Source organism: Mixophyes fleayi, chromosome 9 (assembly GCF_038048845.1).
Source record: "Mixophyes fleayi isolate aMixFle1 chromosome 9, aMixFle1.hap1, whole genome shotgun sequence".
NCBI classification, from domain to species: Eukaryota; Metazoa; Chordata; class Amphibia; order Anura; family Limnodynastidae; genus Mixophyes; species Mixophyes fleayi.
The window spans coordinates 124,466,494-124,484,170 of NC_134410.1; the positions used below are offsets into that span (position 1 = coordinate 124,466,494).

At 42.4% G+C, this 17,677-nt stretch overlaps 1 protein-coding gene across 1 annotated transcript; it reads left to right on the plus strand.

The window, feature by feature from the left end:
* The first annotated feature begins 8,710 nt into the window (after positions 1–8,710).
* On the plus strand, positions 8,711–13,265 carry LOC142101894 (extracellular calcium-sensing receptor-like). The gene is made up of 5 exons (XM_075186323.1): positions 8,711–8,896; positions 9,321–10,160; positions 11,326–11,550; positions 11,738–11,861; positions 12,367–13,265. The coding sequence occupies exons 1-5, from the start codon at positions 8,711–8,713 to the stop codon at positions 13,263–13,265; spliced, it is 2,274 nt and encodes a 757-aa protein (XP_075042424.1).
* Positions 13,266–17,677: the final 4,412 nt, after the last annotated feature.

A 17,677-nucleotide genomic window follows, 5' to 3' on the forward strand; every position in this document is an offset into this window, starting at 1 on the left:
CAAAAAGAGAAACTTAAAATCATCTGAGGAGAAACGTAAAGTTGGCAATATGCCATTTACGACACATAGTGGCAAGGAACGGCTTAGGCCCTGGCCCGTGTTCATGACTAGTGGTCCAGCTTCACCCAAGGATCTAAGCCCTCCTCCTCCCCCCCCCCTACAAAAAATTTAAGAGAGTTATGTTGTCAGCAACAACAACAAAACAGCAAAGAACTCTGCCTTCTAAACAGATGACATCACAAATCCCCAAGGCGAGTCCAAGGGTGTTTGTGGTTGTGAAGCCTGACCTTCCCATCACTGTACGGGAAGAGGTGACTCCATCCAGCATTTGCAGCACACCCTCTGCATATGTTGGAAGGATCACCCACAGTGTAGATCCAGATTTGGATAATCAAGGTGTCAATGTTGTACACCGGGAGGAGGCTATTGATGTAGCTGGCGCTGTGGAGGAACTTGATGATGAGGATGGTGATGTGGTTATTGTAAATGAGGCACCAGGGGGGGAAACAGCTGATGTCCATGGGATGAAAAAGCCCATCGTCATGCCTGGTCAGAAGACCAAAAAATGCACCTCTTCGGTCTGGAGTTATTTTTATCCAAATCCGGACAACCAATGTATGGCCATATGTAGCTTATGTAAAGCTCAAATAAGCAGGGGTAAGGATCTTGCCCACCTAGGGACATCCTCCCTTATACATCACCTGAATAACCTTCATAGTTCAGTGGTTAGTTCAGGAACTGGGCCTAGGACCGTCATCATTACAGGGACACCTAAATCCCTTGGTCCTGTTGGATACACACCACCAACACCCTCCTCGTCAACTTCCTCCACGATCTCCATCAGATTTAGTACTGCAGGCCATGTCACCAGCCAGACTGAGTCCTCTTCTATATGGGATTCATCCGAGGAATCCTGCAGCGGTACGCCTACTACTGCCACAGCTGCTGTTGCTGCTGTTAGTCGGTCATCTTCCCAGAGGGGAAGTCGTTAGACCGCTACGTCTTTCACAAAACAATTGACCGTCCAACAGTCGTTTGCCATGACCACAAAATACGATAGTAGTCACCCTATTGCAAAGCGTATAACTGCGGCTGTAACTGCTATGTTGGTGTTAGACGTGCGCCCGGTGTCCGCCATCAGTGGAGTGGGATTTAGAGGGTTGATGGAGGTATTGTGTCCCTGGTACCAAATCCCGTCGAGATTCCACTTCACTAGGCAGGCGATACCAAAGATGTACAGAGAAGTACGAGCAAGTGTCCTCAGTGCTCTTAAAAATGCGGTTGTACCCACTGTCCACTTAACCACGGACATGTGGACAAGTGGTTCTGGGCAAACGAAGGACTATATGACTGTGACAGCCCACTGGGTTGATGCATCCCCCTTCCGCAGCAACAGCAGCAGCTGCATCAGTTGCAGCATCTACACAACGTCTGCTCGTGCCAAGGCAGGCAACATTGTGTATTACAGGCTTTAATAAGAGGCACAACGCTGACAACCTATTAGAGAAAATGAGGGAAATTATTTTGCAGTGGCTTACCCCACTTAGACTGTCCTGGGGATTTGTGGTGTCAGACAACGCCAGTAACATTGTGCGGGCATTGCATATGGGCAATTTCCAGCACGTCCCATGTTTTGCCCACACCGTTAATTTGGTGGTGCAGCATTACCTCAAGAGTGACAGGGGTGTGCAGGAGATGCTTGCTGTGGCCCGCAAAATTGCTGGACACTTTCGGCATTCTGCCAGTGCCTACCGCAGGCTCGAGGCACATCAAAAAAGCCTGAACCTGCCCTGCCATCACCTCAAACAAGAGGTTGTGATGCGCTGGAACTCCACCCTCTATATGCTGCAGAGGATGGAGGAGCAGCAAAAGGCCATTCAGGCCTACACCGCCACCTACGACATAGGCAAAGGAGTGGGGATGCGCCTGAGTCAAGCGCAGTGGAGACTGATTTCTGTGTTGTGCAAGGTTCTCCAGCCGTTTGAACTTGCCACACGAGAAGTCAGTTCCGACACTGCCAGCTTGAGTCAGGTCATTCCCCTGATCAGGCTGTTGCAGAAGCAGCTGGAGAAAGTGAGGGAGAAGCTGGTAAACCATTGCGATTCCACCAAGCATGTAGCTCTTGTGGATGAAGCCCTTCATATGCTTTGCCAGGATCCGAGGGTGGTCACTATTTTAAAGTCAGAGGAATACATTCTGGGCACCGTTCTCGATCCTCGGTTTAAAGCGTATGTTTTGTCTCTGTTTCCAGCGGACACAAGTCTGCAGCGGTGCAAAGACCTGCTGGTCAGGAGATTGTCCTCTGAAGAGGACCGTGACATGCCAACAGCTCCACCCTCATTTTCTTCCACATCTGTGGCTGCGAGGAAAAAGCTCAGTTTTCCTAAAAGACCCACTGGCGGGGATGCTGATAACATCTGGTCCGGACTGAAGGACCTGCCAACCATTGCAGACATATCTACTGTTGCTGCATTGGTTGCTGTCACAATAGAAAAAATGGTGGAGGATTATTTTGCTGACACCATCCAAATAGACATGTCAGACAGTCCATATTGTTACTGGCAGGAAAAAAAGCCAGTTTGGAAGCCCCTGTACAAACTGGCTCTATTTTACCTGAGTTGTCCCCCCTCCAGTGTGTACTCGGAAAGAGTTTAAGTGCAGCGGGGAACCTGGTCAGTGAGCGGCGAAGGAAGTTGCTTCCTCAGAACGTTGAAAAAATGATGTTCATAAAAATGAATTATCAATTCCTCAATCAAGTACAGCACTGCCCTCCAGATAGTACAGAGGGACCTGTGGTTGTGGAGTCCAGCGGGGACGAATTGATAATATGTGAGGAGGAGGAAGTACACACTGTAGGGGGAGGGGAATCAGAGGTTGAGGATGAGGACGACATCTTGCCTCAGTAAAGCCTGTTTAGTTTGTACAGGGAGAGATGAATAGCTTTTTTGGTGTGGGGGCCCAAACAAACCAATCATTTCAGCCACAGTTGTTTGGTAGGCCCTGTCGCTGAAATGATTGGTTTGTTAAAGTGTACATGTCCTATTTCAACATCATAAGGGTGGGTGGGAGGGCCCAAGGACAATTCCATCTTGCAACTCTTTTTTTGCCATTATGTGACCATTCAACAGTCGTTTGCCATGAGCACAAAGTAAAACAAAATTAAAACAAATTCAACAAATTAAACCAAAAGTAAAATGCCCTGTCATAATCAAAAACAAGAGGTATTGATGTGCTAGAACTACTGTAGTGTTTATAAGTTATAAACACTACACTTGAAAGCTTGAGCCTTTAATTGAAAAAGTCACTCTTCATTGCACGAATATTTGCAACAGGGACAGTTTTTTTGTTAACGAAGTCAACAAATAACACTTCGACCCTGTCTGTCTTTCACATACTTGATGGGATCTCAATGATGAATGCTCTGTACCATGGTCGTCTAAAACAAGAGGTATTGACGTGCTTGAACTACTGTAGTGTTTATAAGTTATAAACACTACACTTGAAAGTTGGAGGAGGTATTGTGGCCCCGGTACCAAATTGGGTACCGGGGCCACTCCACTATGCAGTCCAGATAGAGGCGTATCAGATATTAAACAACGTTGACTGTTGCTGCCAAATCATAAATTATTGAAAATGACCTGTCATCGTCAAAAACAAGAGGTATTGACACGCTCGAACTACACCCTGTATATGCTGCAGAGGATGTAGGAGCAGGCAGCTGTGCAGTGGAATTCAGACCATTTGAAGTACATGATTTATATATTGGATTTTGGAGTCAGACTCCCTACAGGTCTTAGGATCCCTACTGAATACCATAGCTATTTCAGTAACTCTAGGTCATATGCACAAGTATGATTGTATAATTGAAAAATGGGGCAAATTAACTTTTATGGCACCAACAACTACAATAAGATAAAATATTCTAATAATCTAATGGGAATGATTACAAATGGTCATGTCAGAATAAATGTCCAGCAGGTCATCATTGCAAAATTGAATAGCTGAAGCATTAGTATGATGAATAACCAAGACCAGGCAGCTGGAACACTTAGTCAGAAAGTCTTGTTGTTAACCAGACTCAAATAGTGAGGAGTATAATTTGCATGAGTGAGATCTCTGTACAGCGCTGCGGAATCAGTGGCGCTATATAAATAACTGGTGATGATGATGATGATGAAGAAACCTTGGTCCTGACCTGACAATCCTGTGTATCTTCAATCCTTGATTCTGGTCTAGCTATCACCTCTTCCCTTGGTGACCTTATCAGCTCCTTTGGCACCCAGTACCATCTCTATGCTGTTGACACCCAAATATATGTTTCCTACCTCAACCTCTCCCCTATTCTTATGTCTCGTGTCTCCTGCTGCCTCTCAGCCATCTCCTCTTGGATGTCCCAGAGCTTTTTTAAACTTAATATTTCCAAGACTGAAATAATTGTCTTCCATCCTTCAGAAATTTTTCTGTTGATAACACTACCCTCTTTTCTGCAACTCAAGTCCACGACCTCAACTTCTCCCTCTCCTCACATTCAGTCCCTCTCCAATTCCTGTTACTTCCACCTCCAGAATTTATCCAAGTTACGGCCCTTTCTCACCATGGAAACCACCAAAACTCTTATTCAATCCATTGTAATCTCCCATCTTGATTACTGTAACCTCCTTCTCTATGGCCAACCCAACTCCTGCCTTGCCGTTCCAGAATGCTATTGCTCGCCTTATTTTTCTCTCGCGCCACTCTGTCTCTGCCGTACTTCTATGCCACACTGGCTCCCCGTATCCTACAGATTAAAATTTAAACTTGTCGCCCTCACATGCAAAGCTCTCAAGAACCCCAATCCCCACATCTCCAACCTCATCTCTACCCACACTGATTTCCACCCCTCTGCTCTGCCAACAACCGGTGCCTCACTATCCTCACTGATCACCTCTGCCCGCTCCCGCCTCCAGGACTTCACATTGCTGCTCCCCAACTTTGGAACCGTCTCCAGTGCCCAGGTTAGCTACTTCTCTCCAAGGCTTCAAGCGTGATCTTAAGACTCTTTCCCTATTTTTTCCTTCCACTGGCCATCTGCACCTCTCGGTCTGCTTTCCTAGCTCTGTTTTCTTGAGTTCAGGCCTAATTGATGTTGGACATTACCATTGCTCTCATCATTGCTCCATAAATAATTTAATCTGTATTACCAAGCTATCTGTCTATTTTGTTGTTCAATCGGCATATCTGGTCTTTGTATTATTTCACTTTTTTATGCTTTATGTATTATGCATTATGTAATGTGTTATGGATCATTTCTGTCTGTTTATTGTGTACGACTGTATATTGCACGTATGGCGCTGCAGACCTTTTGTGGCACCTTATGAATATAAGATTATAATAATAATAATAATAATAATAATAGTAATAATAATAATAATAATAATAAAAATAATAACTTCATTACATACAAGAAAACATAAGTCTAAGATATAAACTGTGTATTTAAAAACATTAAGAGGCTGTATGTCCTCCATCAAGGGGGCAATATAATCCTCCACAGTCATCACTGGCTCTAAATGTCAAAAAGTAGCTCTTTGCTTGTTTTTTCGGGCATTGGAATAACCCAGGACCCTCATGACAAAACATACCCCATTAGGTGCACATAGGACATAATTACCAAGTAGCCTCACGTGTAGCCCCCTGTCTGTCTATGTGGTGGTGTAGGTGTATTTTTACAGACACCTGGAGATCTTCATAATCACCACCCAGATCTAGCTCAGACCTCTTTATCCCGGGCACATTGGGTAGTAGTGGCCCCTACACGTGCAGTTTTAGTAACAAAGGAAAGTTGAGTGTGAAGACGATTATAAATGGACGCCATTATGACCTCAGAGCTGACACTTTCTCACCCTGGGGTCGCCACTATGATTGTCACTTTCGCAGTGGTATCGGGGTCTTTGCTTTGACCCAGATTTTAGACATTCTACATCCTGCCTCACACAGGACCCACCGGTGGACAGTCTCTCACACTTGCTCCTCTAGGTATGAATCATAGAATGGACATCCATGCTCCTCCACTAGTCGGTCAGACTAACAATACCTATTAACCCAAAACTGAGTCCAGGTGGAAAGGTCAAAGAGGTTTAGGTTAATATTTAAAGGGGCCCCAAGAGAACAGAGCAGTGATGGGAAGAATTTGGAGTCAAACGAATGTCTCTATATAATGAAACAACATTTTGTGGATTTATATCTTACTTATCATTGTGAGGTTTAATTTTTACACTTTTGCATTTTTTTTTCAGTTTCTTACAAAAAAGACCCCAACGTGCACTTTGGTGGTGCATAGCAACTGTTAAATGAAGGTCTAATTGAAATTAAAATGATAGCAGTTGCAAATATCCGTCTGTCTTAAGGACCTGATATTGTCCTTTGAGATAAAAAGATGTGATGTGCTACCACATATAGTCCCAAAGCATTTCTCAGTAATAATTACAAGTCGATGCAATGTAATAATTATATTACATGGCGCAATTATAGTCCAGCAATTATAATGATGAAAATTAAGTATATGGTGCAGAAACTGTGATAATTATAATGACAAGTAGGCAGCAAAAGAAGAGGCAGAAAATCCCAGTACGGCCAAGAACACTTCTCCCTACAGACCGGTGAAATTATAAATACATTGTCATCCAGGACCACGGACAGCTCCCCGCAGGACGGATCCGACTCCACATCGGCTGGTTCTATGAGGCAAGTTCTCTCTTTGTCTGTCGTTGTCTATTGACTTGAAATATTCAACAACTCGCTTTATGTCTACATTATACTGCAGTAACAGCCCATAAGCCGAGGTATACATGTAATGTAACTCTTATAGGAACCAGCTTAGCAGAAATAGAACCTGATCTGTACTTTGAGGGATCGGCCACCATTGTGTCAGATAGCAGAGACTGATCACTGTTACATTTATGTATGTTAGAAACAACCAGTAGGTTACAGCGTTGGTTTGAATATAACCTGTGTGCTTTGAAGCATCTGGTAGCTATGTGCTCTATATCAGAGTCTATATAGAAGTATGGTATGTATTTGGTGCAATGGTGGGCTGCCTAGTAGAATGGCTCACTAGCCTAGTCTTGGGGGCACTTTTGGCCCTATTTGGTATTGTGAGGGTCCATGGGTCGCTCACAATATCCCCAAAAAATGCCCAAAAAAATCAAATCATGCCAATAGTGTTATATCCAGCCCCACCTTGTGTGTTGTCAGGACTACATAATACAAAACACCTCAGCCACACATGGGGAGGGACCAGGGTAGATAAATGGTTCCATCCAGGTCCGTAAATAGACATTTTAAGCACATGGAGCAAGACGGAAAATTGATGCCTCCCCATCCCCAACTGTAACTCAATTAACCTAAAATATTCATGTCCCTGCTCCCCCCTCCAATCAGCTTTGCACCCTGGGCAGGTGATCCGTTTACACAGCCCTAAATACGGTCCTAACTCGGTACTTTCTTTACCTGGCGGGGGTCAAGTAGATGTAGTGGGGGTTAGTGTGATCAATACGGCCAACAGTCTAGCGCTGGGTGCCCTCTCTCTGTCCTCCCTCTGGTGACATGAGTCAAAATGACTAGTAGCCAACGCCTTGTCTTAGCATTTCTATAGGAAATAATGAATCTCACCACATAATTGGGGGCAATTCTGGTGTCCCAACACTGTTTCTGGCTACTGGGATGTTTGACCAAACGCACGGGGTTGACCTGCTCTGTTATATAATATGAGGTTGTGTTTCAGTAAGAGAGACATACTGGTTTGCAGTGACGATCTATTACATCACTGATCAGTAAGAGCACACTATGACACACTTCCTCTTTATCACGCATTGTACCGGATATTTCCAGGATGTCTATGGATTGTGTCGTTCTGTCCTTGGCAGGTCCGTAATGTGTTTCCACTTCCATCTGTGTATCATGGCTCTGTCCCTCTGCTGTGCTGTGGCCCTGGGGCCCAGGTGTCTCCTCTCCATCCCTCCTCTACCAGATTACACCGAGAGAGGAAGCATCATGTTAGGAATGGTCAATCCTATAAGTGCGACTTCAACTAAGCCGGTGATTGTATTCTCCAAACACCCAGATCCTCGTCCATGTGTCCTGTGAGTACTAATATTCTGATAATCACCTAGAGGTCAAATCTATGGGGAAAAGGGGAGCTGTTGCCCTTAACCACCAATCAGACTCAAGCTATCATAAAAAAAACCGGAATAAACCAAACAAAATAAGCCGAAGAATTGAGGAAAATCTATTCAGTAGGAATAGTCAAGTGCACAAAAGAGTCATTTGCAAACATTTTACCAAATTTGTTTGTGTGTTTTGTGTGTGTGTTTATAGAGGTGAGGAGCAGCGTTAGACTTTTATATATTTATATAGATATCTCTTGGATCTTCAGGCTTAGTAGAGATCAGTACAGAATGTAACTTTAATCTCCAGTTCTAGAAGAGATCAATACATGATTTTATGAAGGTGGAGAATAGTACATTCTAGCTCAAAATACTCCTTACCCTAAATAAGGCCATTTATCTGTAGGTTAAAGCCATGTGTTGTTAGGAAGGACATGTACTGAGATATACCCGGTATCTCCAGTTTCAGGAATGATCTGTACAAGTCGATTCTCGCTTTACTTTTTGCTGTCAAAGAAGTTAACGAAAGTCCCTATCTTCTACCGAACATCACACTGGGGTTCCAGATGTATGACTCTTGCTTCTCTGAGCCATTATCTCTACAGGCAACTTTCCAGATGACTTCAGGTGGTGGAAACTATGCCCTAAATTATAACTGTGAACCCCAGCCTATTCCACCGGCTGTTATTGGAGATATATCCAGCTCGTCTCTGGCAATAGCGAGAGTACTTGGTCTGTGGAGGTTACCTCAAGTAAGTATCATTATTATTATTATTATTACTACATAATATTGTACATAAGACATAATAAACAAGTGTATTATTACATAGTTCTGACATTTAGACATCCTATTTTGTTATTATATATGGGATAATGTACTCCATACTCTAAATTATATGTATATTTGAAGTCATTGTGGAGTACTTTTATTGTGATATCTATATCTCTTGGAGTAAGGAGAACATTATTGCTTATAATACATACCTGAAATGGTTAAATCAGACTAACTGATTAGAAGGAATTACATCAAAACTGTTAATACTAATATAATGTCCATGAGTTTGTATAACATCACTTGAACATTATATAAATATATGAAAGCTGTAATCATATATGTTTTACAAGATACGTAGTGGTAGCTCATTGTAAAGAAATACATTCTATATATATTTCCAGGTCAGCTACATAGCAACAGTTCCATCCCTCAGCAACAAATTGGAGTTTCCATCATTTTTAAGAACTAGCGTCAGTATTGAGAGCCAGCCCCGAGCTTTGATTGAAATGTGCAAGAAATTCGGGTGGACCTGGATAGGGATATTTATTTCCTCTATAGACTATTTTCAGCCATCCGCTACAGCACTCAAAAGAGAGGCTACCAAGAACGGGATTTGTATTGCATTTTTTGAAACAGTCACCTATGTTCTAAGCAAAGAAAAAATCCCAGTGATGATAGAAAATGTTCGTAGATCAACAGCCAACGTGATTATTCTCTACTGTTTTCCTGCAGAGGTTTACATGATATTTACTGAGGTCCTTCAACAGAATCTCATTGGAAAAATGTGGATTGGCATAGAATCTTGGTTCACCGCACCAATATTCCTACAAAAGCAGCTTTGGAACATTCTCAATGGCACCATAGGGATCGCGAAGAGTAGAAAAATACTACCAAATTTCTCCAACTTCCTCCAGTCTCTCCGTCCCTCCACACACTCCAGGATGTTCTCTATCCAACAGTTTTGGGAGCAATTATTCAACTGCAGGTGGGCTGTGGATGGGGCTAATATCAGCTTATCCTCTGGAGTAGGTCGAGACAGTCCAGCCTGTACAGGATTGGAGAAGCTGGTAACGGATGACCTCACAGAGTTCAATGATCCGACATCACAAAACACGTACATGGCCCACAACGCTCTGTATACCATTGCTCACGCTATCCACAATCTACTGTCCTGCAAACCCGGCCAAGGACCCTTCGCTGGAAATTCTTGTGCTGATAAACATGATGTAAAACCTTGGCAGGTAAATTCGTCCAGGTATGTTTTTATTATAGACGTATATTGTCCAGAGAGGTCTTGGGTAAGGGTAAGCTAACGGGAAGGCAATATAGGGGGTGGTAAAAAACAAGGCCAACTCGGATATATATAGATGTCATTTGGAGTAAGGCCTGACATTAATTAAATCTGAAAAAAGGCACAAATAGTTGAGGGTTGTTTTATTTTTAGGGTCTTGGATAATCAATAGGAACTAGAGATGCTCGGGCTCTGTTTTCTGAAAACCGAGCCAACCCGGACTTAGGGGATCCTAGTAGGCTCGCGAGCCGGGTCAATACTTTTGTGCAACCTCGGATCTGAATTGAGGCAAAACGTCATTGTTGCATTGTCGGATCTCACGGGTTTTGGATTCCATAATTGCCTCCCTCCCCAAGAGATCCAGCACCATTGCTCACACAGAAACAGGGGTAGCAGTGTTCTTGTCACTCTCCAGTCTCCAGTTACATTGCTCAGTGCCATTGCTCAAACAAAAACAGGGCTAGCAGTGTTCTTGTCACTCTCCAGTCTCCAGTGACGTTGCTCACACAGAAACAGGAGGGGTAGCAGTGTTCTTGTCACTCTCCAGTCTCCAGTGACGTTGCTCACACAGAAACAGTAGGGGTAGCAGTGTTCTTGTCACTCTTCAGTCTCCAGTGACATTGCTCACACAGAAACAGGAGGGGTAGCAGTGTTCTTGTCACTCTCCAGTCTCCAGTGACATTGCTCACACAGAAACAGGAGGGGTAGCAGTGTTCTTGTCACTTGACAAAAATTGACTGGAAATGACTGGAAATTAATGTTATTGAGGTTAATAATAATGTAGGAACAAAAAAGAGGCAACTTATGTAATTTTAGAAATAAAATAGGGATCCATAACCAAAACCAAAACTCGCGAGGGCAGATTTGACAAACCAAAAACCAAAACCAAAACATGAAGTTAATCCAGATCCAAAACCAAAACCAAAACACGGGGGTCAGTGAACATCTCTAATAGGAGAAATCATCTCTTTTTGATTAGCAACTAGCCTTTAGAAAATTAACTAACAAGCAAATTCAATTTCATGAACCAATTTGTAAATTAAATTGGGTTTTGTAGACTCCATCAACGTGTCCCATGTTGTTGCACCACAAATGTTAATATGTTTCTATAACAGCTCCTGTATTACTTGAAAAGAGTTTGGTTTGTGAACACTGCTGGGGAAGAGGTGTCGTTTGATGCTAATGGAGACATCCACGGGTACTTCGATATTCTGAATTGGCGCCTGAAGGACAACAGAGGACAATATGAGAAAGTTGGGACCGTTAGTAATTTCAGCAATACGGGTCTGGAACTCTTCATCAATGACAGCGCCATCTTCTGGGCTGGAGGACCAGGCAAGGTGAATTTCCATCAGCATGTCCATGTAATGTATTTTGTTCTATTGAAAACTATCTAGCTTCCATGATCTGTTTTATGTTCTGCTACGTCCATAGATTTATTACTTAATACTATATCATAAATTCCTTATTCTAAAAATGGTTCAAACCACAGGAAAGTACAAATCATTTCTCTCTTTGATATCCCAGGTTCCGTTATCGGTCTGCAGCCACGACTGTCCTCCGGGCTACAGGAAGACGCCACAGAGAGGTCAGCCAGTCTGTTGCTTTGACTGTGTTCCGTGTCCCGATGGAATGATCTCCAACCAAACAAGTAAGTTATAGTCCCATTAAAAGGTCAAAACTAAATGAATACACATTTAAAACGTTGATCGTATAAATTTAGGAGTTCAAGGTTTTCAACGCCAAATTCCTATAGCCTAGTAGTTTGATAGGATAAAGATGTTGCCCGGTGTTCCTATATGACTCCCATTTTAATTTCTGCTGTCAAATAACCAATATAAAGTTTCATAAGAAATTGTTGAGTAAATTAAAAAATACAGCACTTAAAAAAACATAAATCAATCATTGAAATAAACCACATATGATAAAGCAGGACAATAAATACATTAACTGATCTACCAAAATCAATATGGCCTATACAATCCTGATACCATCTAAACAAGTCGGCAAAAATAATTATTGTGCCTGGACTCAAGGAGGTCACATCATGTAGAAAGAATATTATGGTGCCTGTGGTTTTCATGCCCATTTGAGAAACATTTTCATGTATATTGACCTATTGCTAATGATATTATCCTCTTAACATTATTTTGCAGATTCTACCGCTTGCTTCATGTGTCCAGAAGACCAGTGGTCAAACAATGACAGAACCAAGTGCATTCCTAAAGTCATCGAATTCCTCTCCTATGGGGAACCCTTGGGGCTGGTGATGGCCTCATTCTCCATCATCTTCTCTGTCACCACAATGACGGTGCTGTGTGTATTTGTCAAGTTCCGGGACACCACCGTGGTGAAAGCAAACAACCGGAACCTCAGCTACCTCCTCCTACTGTCCTTAACGTTCTGCTTTCTCTGCTCCTTGGCGTTCATCGGCTGCCCGTCCACACTGACCTGCACCATCAGACAAGCTCTCTTTGGGGTCACATTCTCTCTTTGCATCTCCTGCATCTTGGCCAAAACCATCATAGTTGTCATTGCCTTTAAAGCCACCAAGCCTGGCAGCAATTTGAGGGTGTGGGTTGGTTCCCGGACAGCCCTTCTCGTTGTTCTTATTTCAACCTGTGTTCAGGTGTTTATCATCCTGGTATGGCTGGTTAGATCCCCACCGTTTCTAGAGCCTGGTTACCATCTCTTAATTGGCGTAATCCTCATGGAATGTAACGAGGGTTCCGTTGTCATGTTCTACTGCACAATTGGCTACTTGGGCTTCTTGGCCACAATAAGTTTTGTTGTCGCCTTTCTGGCTAGGAACTTACCGGACAGCTTCAATGAAGCCAAGTACATTACCTTCAGCATGCTGACCTTCCTTAGTGTCTGGACATCCTTCATTCCAGCCTATCTCAGCACTAAGGGAAAATATGTTGTTGCTGTTGAGATTTTTGCCATATTAGTGTCTAGTTTTGGTCTTCTGTGCTTTATATTTGGCCCCAAATGCTATATAATCCTCCTGAAGCCATCCATGAACACAAGAGACTATTTAAGGGCAAAGACATAAAGTATGACACCACGAGAAATATTTATAAGAAAATTAAGGAAGTCATTATAAAGTAATAATTGGGGTGTCCTGTAGTCATAACTAGGTGTGGGGGCATGCACTGGATCTTAAATGGGGATTCCAGCTTTACTTATCACCCAAATAGTCTTACACTATGGGTGGGAATTCAATTACCTGCAAAATCCCGTTGGAGCCTGGTGTGATGAGACTCTGTGAGACTTAGAATTGAATCCCCCCCTGAGCATTATTTTCATATCTAAAGTAGGCTGTGAGCTTATGTCACCTTGACCCCCTTCTAGAAGTGTATAAATTGGTACGTTCTCATACATGACACCACAAGGCACCATTATATTTTTATTTGCAATCTTGTATGTGACCCTTATAGCTCCATTTGTCATCAAGCACCACATGACACACGCCATGCCTCTCTGTGCTCCTGATAACTCCCAATCAGCCCATGATCTCTTGCAATCATTGAGGTTATTGGCCAAGCTGATTGACTATCCTGGCATTTCCATTTCAATGTGACTCGATCAGGTTTTGACCTGTAAGGATGAGGTCACATACAATGCAATAAGAAGACAATTTGGGCAAAAATGAAAGTAAGAGGATCAGATAATTTAGCAGAATTCCTTTAATAAAAGTTTGGGAGAAAGGTGTACAAGCAGCACACATATCATTTTGTGTTTTGAACAGAGAAGATATAAACAGGAGACAAAAGTGTCACAATCTAATCTCAGATGACTGGAAAGATGGTAACAGACTTAGACATGAGTCTACTGATAACAGAGCAGAGAAGCAGACTTGTTTATTTGCTTCGTTTGACCATTGTACATAACCCTGTCAAGTGAATAAGCCATGGTTTAAGAGTAGATGTATTTCATGCAAATTTTGAATAATATAATTAATAAAAATTATGCATAAAACATATACTTAAAATACTGTGTTATGGATGTAAGGAGACTAGTACAACCACTGTGGGTACCAGACTCCTTGCTCCCTCCATCTCTTTCTCAGGTTGATGCCGCTGGTCAGTCAACCCTTTGTTCTCAGCTATTTTTATAGTAGACTCTGAGACCTTTTTTTGCATACTCTCTAAAGATTCTGCATCCCTTAGTTGAGATGTTTAGATGGTGACATCACTCCTACAGGGAACATTTATTAGGGTGGGAACCCAAAGATTGACACACGCTGAACCCCAAATGTCTTTGCTTTGGCTGGGGTAACTGTTTAGCCATGTGTTTCTGCCAATGACCCTGCTTTGGGCTGCATTCAGCTCAACATTGATAGCCAGTTTTTAGCCCCCTATCAATCTGTAGATGCATACTCTCAGACACCTTCATTTGGAGATCCTCATGCTCCCCACCCACATCTAGCTCAGTCCTCATTGTCCCAGGCACAGTGAGTAGTTTTCAGGAGAGGTGACCCTGTACACGTAGGTTTAGGAGCAAAAGAAAGTTGAGTGTGAAGATGACACAGACATGGTAGCGTAGTACATAAAAGTTGGCATAATAAACGGATGAGAGGCCATCGCTCTGATAAAATAAAGCGTAACTAGGAGCATCACATTACATTATGACCACAGAGCTGACACTCTTTCATCCTGTAGTTGTCAATCTGCTTGTCACTTTTTTAGTCACAGTGGCTTTGATCCAGATCTACAACATTCTACATCCTGTCAGTCACAGTACTCACGGGTGAACAGTCTCTCACAATTGTTCCTCTAGATATGACTCCTAGAGAGGACATCTATGCTCGGTAGCTGGTCAGACTAACAGTACCTGGCCACTCCGCACCTCCGATCTCACATGGCTACTCTCAGCAGTTGCCTTGATTCCACTCTCTACACCTTGCATGGCTTCGGAACTTTCCTCTTGGACCTTAGGATCTTGAATACATCACTCATTACATGGAAATCCTGGAGTCTCCCTGTAAGTACTCATGCTGACATACACTTGTCACACCGTTGCGTATCTATGTCTGCAATATGAAAACAGTACTGGGTAGAAAGGACTCTAGTAATGAAACAAGTCTTTAAATCAAATGTAAGAGACAAAGGTAAGTCAGCAATCATATCCAGGTTATTAACCCAAGACTGAGCCCATGTGGAAAGGTCAAGGTGGTTGTAGCTAGAGATGCTCAGGCTCAGTTCCCTGAGAACCGAACACACCTAAATTTAGCAGAACCGACTACCGGTACTTTCGCGTGCCCTCTTGGATCTCGCGAGCTTTGGATTCTATAAATACTGCCCTCCACGGCGATCCAGCGCCATTTCACAGAGGGACTATTGCAGCGTCATAGGTGGAAAAGAAAGAGGAGGGGTAGCAGTGTTCTTCAAAGTCTCCAGTGTCATTCAGGAGAGCTCAATTGCTCTATTGCTGATTGTCATTGCTGAAATAGAAATAATAAGTCTGGCAGACTTGGTCTTCTAAATCTGCAGTCACATTGTACTGTGTTATATAGTTAACATACAAAGAGGAGAGCTCCATTGCTCCATTGCTAATTGTCATTGCTGAAATACAAATACTAGGTCTGGCAGGCTTGGTCTTCTAAATCTGCAGTCTTTGTTTGAAAGTGTATGAAAATAATATTTTAACATGTAAGGTGGTCAAAATTGACTGCAAATGACTTGAAATTAGTGTTATTGAGTTTAATGGTAATGTAGGGTGGGGGGGGGGGGGGGGGGAAGCAAATATATGTGATTTTAGCAACAAAAAATTATAGGGATTTAAGAATTTTTTTTGGATCTAAAACCAAAACCAAAACACTCAAGGGTAATTTAGCCTAAACCAAAACACGAAGTTAATCCAGATCCAAAGCCAAATCCAAAACCAGAACACGGGGGTTAGTGAACATCTCTAGTTGTAGCTAAAGTTCAAAGGGGCCCCAACTGCACAGAGTAGTGATTGCAGGTATCTGTTACAGTAATACAGAAAGATTGTGATGTTAAACAAATCTCTATGTATAACAATAGTATGTCTCTATGAATAGTAGAGATGGTCACTGACCCCCGTGTTTTGGTTTTGGATTCGGTTTTGGATCTGGATTACCGTCGTGTTTTGGTTTTGGTTTTGGTTTTGCAAAACCGCCATTGCGTGTTTTGGTTTTGGTTTTGGTTTTGTTTGGTTTTGTTTTGCAATTTGTTATAAAAATTACATTTATTGGTGCTAAAATAACATAATTTAGGTATTATTTTGTAGCTACATTATTATTAACCTCAGTAACACTAATTTCCAGTCATTTTTTATTCAATTTTGAACACCTCCTATGTCACAATATGATTTTCATACACTTGAAAAGAAAAATTGCTGCAGTTCTTGCCAGTGATAACAAAAAGGCCATTGTCATGCCTGGGCATAAGACCAAAAATCCACCTCTTAAGTGTGGAATTATTTTTACACGAATCCTGGCAAGAGTTGTCTATCCATTTGTAACATTTTGAAAGCCACACTCAGTAGAGGTAGGGACCTTAACCATCTGGGATCCTCATCCATGTTTCGTCATTTTTCAGCGAGTTATTGGCAAACTGTTGGGAAAATCAGAAACTTTGGTTAAAAAAAAATTAACAACAAGCATTCCAGCATAATCTACCTCCCTTCTCTCATCTACATCCCAGCACCTGCAATCTTCCCCCCCAACAATTGGCAAGTAAACAATCCTCTGCAAGAGGAAGCAAGAATGAAACCTGTCACCCAGTCGCAAAGCGGATCACAGACGCCCTGGGTACTATGCTAGCGTTAGATCTGTGTCCAATGTCCACTATTAATACAGTTGGTTTAAGACATTTAATTGAGGTGTTATGTCCCTGTTAGCAAATGTCATCACTATACCATTTTACTAGAAAAGCTTATTCTCTCCTGTACCGGAAAGTTCCTAAAAATGTCATTATTGGGTGACAAAATGGTATTCTACCCACTGTACACTTAACCACAGATATGTGTACAAGCGGAACTGGGCAAACAAAAGATTATATGACTGTGAAAGCCCACTGGGTTGGTCTTTCGCCTTCCCCAGCATGGACAGCAGCAGCATGTACCCAGGTGCATCACATTTTTGAGAAGTAGGCTACTCTGTGTATCAGCAGCTTCACTAAGAGGCATACAGCTGACAAACTGTTCCAAAAACTAAGGGATGTCATTGAAAGATGGCTAATCCTGCTTGGAGTCTCCTGAGGATATGTCATTTCTGATTACGACCCCAATATTGGTCCAGCATTACAGCGGGGCTGAATTCCATCACATTTCCTGTTTTGCACACACTATCAACTTGGTGTTACAGAACTTTTGAAAAATGACATGCAGGAGATGCTGTTTGTGTCCATAAACATTTAGGGTCAATTTGTGGTTTCTGCAACAGCATGTAGGAGAATACAGCAGCTGCAAGAAGACTAGCATTTGAGGGGAATATACTTT